Source organism: Aplysia californica, unplaced genomic scaffold (genome assembly GCF_000002075.1).
Source record: "Aplysia californica isolate F4 #8 unplaced genomic scaffold, AplCal3.0 scaffold00010, whole genome shotgun sequence".
In the NCBI taxonomy this organism is placed as follows: Eukaryota; Metazoa; Mollusca; class Gastropoda; order Aplysiida; family Aplysiidae; genus Aplysia; species Aplysia californica.
In genome coordinates this window covers 1,143,862-1,147,655 of record NW_004797280.1, presented here as the reverse complement: position 1 = coordinate 1,147,655, position 3,794 = coordinate 1,143,862, and the positions used below count along the sequence as shown (strand labels likewise).

Below are 3,794 nucleotides of genomic sequence, written 5' to 3'. Positions count from 1 at the left end.
AATGGTACCAAAATGCTCAGTGGATATAGGCCTTTCAAATGGAACAGATAAATTTGGCATACAGCTACTCTGAAAATTTAGTTTCTGGTACCTAATGGTAGCTTGTACTTCTGCTTTCAGTATTGGCGGTCCATTTATTTCATTCTTTATTACCGGTTTTTCTCCTCTATTATCTTTGCAAAGTTCTTCTATGTATTCTGACCATCTGTTTAAGACATCCCCGTTGTCCATTTAAATATCCCCTCCCTCTGCTCTTATGCATCCTGTATTTGAGAATCCTTTTATCCCACTTACTTCTTTGATTTTGGAATGCATGTACTTGCTGTCCTTGTTTTGGTTCTTCTCTATTTGTTGACACTGATCATTTATCCATGTTTCTTTTGCTTCATTGCATTTTTTTCTTTATTTCTCTGTTTAAGATGTTGTACTTTTCCACATTTGATTTTGCCTTTCTTCGCTCTTCCATTAGATCTAGTTTTAATATGTCCTGGGTCATCCATTATTTTTAAGCTTTTTTAGCTTTCGGAGGGATATTTTCTTCCACAGCTTCCATTATTGAGTCTTTCGTTTTCTTCCATAGTTCTTCCGATTTAGTAATGTTTTCTAAGGCTTGAAATTTATTTCTTACATCTATATGGAGAAACGTTCTTTCAGTTTTTGATTTGTCTTTAAAAGACCTATGTCAAATTTAGGTTGATACTTTGACTTTTTGAGTTTCTTTAGTCTTATCCGCATTTTACACATGACTGGTACATGGTCACTATCACAGTCTGCTCCTGGCATTGATTTAGATGATTTTATTGTGTTTCAAAAACGTTTCTGAATAAGTATAAAGTCGATTTGATTTCTACTTCTATCGCCAGGACTCTTCCAAGTGTATCTTCTTCTAGGGTAATTTTCATACCAGGTGTTTGATATCACAAAATTATTTTCTTTGCACCATTCTACCAGTCGTTCCCTGCGTTCATTCTCTTTACCCAGTCCCCATGGCCCAACTATATCTTCTATACGTGTACTTCCTACTTTGGCATTAAAGTCTCCCATAACTATCTTTACATCTTGTGATTTCAACTGTTTCATTGCCTTATCAAGGTCTTCATAAAAAGTCTCAATTTCTTCGTTGTCGTGTTCTGATGTTGGTGCATATATTTGGATGACACCTATGTCAAAAGGTTTTCCCTCTAATTTAGCCACGATGACTCTATCTGACATTCCCAAAAACCTTTGATGCTCTTTGCTGTTGCTTCGTCAAATAAAATTCCGACTCCTCTTTCATGGGTTTTTCCTCCTGAATATATATAATTGTTTTGGATCCTCTTTTAATCAAGCCTGCCCCCTCCCATCTAACTTCTGAAAGGCCTAACATATTTAGCTTCATCCTGTCCATTTCCTGCTCCATATTATCTAATTTGCCTTTCTGGTACATTGTTCTTACATTCCATGTGGCAATGTTAAGTTGCTTATTTTTGCAGCTAATAGCTGGATGACGATCGGGCACCACCTGCTGCCCGTGGCGGTCCCTACCGAGCGGGGAGTTCAGAGCTGGATCATGAACCCCCTTAACGCTGTTATCTGATAAATGAATGTAATTTTCCATGACTATTCTTGGGATATTACAGCAGTGATTTCCCGTTACCTACTGCCGGTTTGTGTACAGTTTTCTCTGCTAACCTTTGTCATCCACTGACAACCCACAAGGCAGTGGGGGCTTTGGTAGGATTTATGGCGCCTCCCGTCGCCAAGATGGTCCCTCCTTCGAGTGTGTGAGGCATTTATTGAAGCACCTGTGCCACCAGGGTTCCTCTCTACTCTCCACGACCATCTCCCATTTGGTTCACAACTGCTTAGCAGCTAACCTCCATATCTGGAAGCCTTTCCCCTAACCTTGATTAAAGGCACAAAATATGTAATTTTCAGTTTGCAAGGACTATTGAAATTATCAAATTTTGGCGGCCTTTTTCTCATTAACTTAACCACTGAAACAAGGCTACCCCACCTTCTTCAATTGCAAATATCTTGACTTCTATTCAAGCTAAATGGTTATTATTTTGATTGAAAGCAAGGCAAAATGAATAAGCTTTCAGATGCTATCAATAACTCACATACCCAAAAACTGATGAGTCCCTGATTCCACCGCGTCATGACACATATAACTTGCTCCTTTCCTGCTTTTTTAGTTCATCAGCGAGCCGTCCAGTGAAACTTATTGTAATATATCTCTGTAACATCAAAGATAGTACATAACAAGATGGTCCACTCAGCCAAAAAGTGTCCGCTGGAAGTCCGTTCATTGCTTCAGATGGTGCTGCAGTCTTTGTTTTGACGCTGTCTTTCGTTTCTCCAGAAAAAGAATAAGAATAGCACCTCTTTGAGTGTGCATAGCAACTGCTGTTCATCAGCAGTTCGGATTCGTTCAGTGCGGAGATTTAGGGTTTTAAAAAATTTTAATGACCGCTTACCTCTCATTTTAAAGTCAAATTAAACGAAGAAAACAGTCACCGCTTCCTCCGAAGAGGTTTTTTGTCAGCGTAACCATTTAAAAAAAGTTTTCTTCTGAAATTTGAATTCTTATTTATTCAAAAACTTGTTAGTTTCATTTTGATTTTTTTCACACAAGTAGGGTAACTCAGTTCACAAATGGTGCGCATTTGCGAAGAGGGCGCCACCGAATTTTAAGGACACTTCTTAATTAGCTCAAAGAGAGGAGTGGACCATCTTGTTGTGTATGATCATCGGTAATATCTGTTACATGAGCAATAACTGTGTTCGGTTCACTATCGCTAATTGCCGTAGTAACGTCTCCTTGTTTGAATTAATTTATTTAGGACTCTTCAGGATGAGCAATAAAAAGTTATGATTCAGTGGTGTCATAAACATCCAACACGGTCGGTCGCTGCTGTCAGTGTACGGTGGTTGTGCTGGACTATCCATGTGTATCCAAACTACAGCGAGGCATCACACTTATCATTTTCTTTGTAGGCTACTTTAAGCTTCCATGTCGAGTCACAAAATGCAGGTCAACAGTCATTTCTTTTACATTTAACTACCCCCCTCCCCCCTCCAACCAAAGGCAAAACGGCTGCCTAAAACTAAAAAGGCAAGATCAGCTTTTACCTGGCCGGCAAGATTTGCAAAGTCTGGCATCATGACATTTCCTTCCCCAACCACTTCCTGCGGCGGTTGGCCTAGCTCATGCATCTGCAGAAAGGAAACATAATGACATCTCGTGTTATTTTGCTTTATAAAGATTGAAAGCTCTCTGGCTGGCGACAGAGAGACGTCTCTTTCTTCCCGCGACACCCAAAAAGGTATAAGCGGCGGATAAAACAAAAGAAAAGAAGAAAGTTTGAAAGCTGGCAGAGTGATAATGGAGACTCCCCCACTTCCCACCCCACCCCATATACACACCTCGCGACTGTATAAAAAAACATGCGAAATTAAATTCTTCCCCAATTCCAATTCAAGATATCTTTATTTGATAACCACCTCCCCCTACTCTCCCACCCCCCCCCCCCTCCCCGTTTTGAGTTTTTGAAAAATTATAATGGCATTTTCTGAGACACCCACCTTTCTATAACCACCACTTTTCTCTTGGACATTTTTGACAATCATGTCGTCGTTTGATTTCTGCTAACCTTGCTGCAACTGACCAAAAAGATAGGTTGAAAATGTTATTTTAAAAAAGAAACTAAAAATAAGTTGTTTTGTTTTTGTTTAGTAAATGTGTTTTTTTTAAATTGTTTGTTTGTATAGGTATTTATTTATTTATTTATTTTTTGGGGGGCGGGGTTGTT

General features: G+C 39.1%; 1 protein-coding gene across 1 annotated transcript in view; it reads right to left on the bottom strand.

Annotated features, from left to right (window-relative positions):
- LOC101849018 (peroxisomal biogenesis factor 19) overlaps positions 1 to 3,794 on the bottom strand; it is a 31,021-nt gene that overhangs the window by 3,772 nt on the left and 23,455 nt on the right. Inside the window, exon 7 of the mRNA XM_005089882.3 lies at positions 3,115 to 3,198. Within this exon, the coding sequence (XP_005089939.1) occupies positions 3,115 to 3,198 (84 nt within the window). The remainder of the gene's footprint in view (positions 1 to 3,114; positions 3,199 to 3,794) is intronic.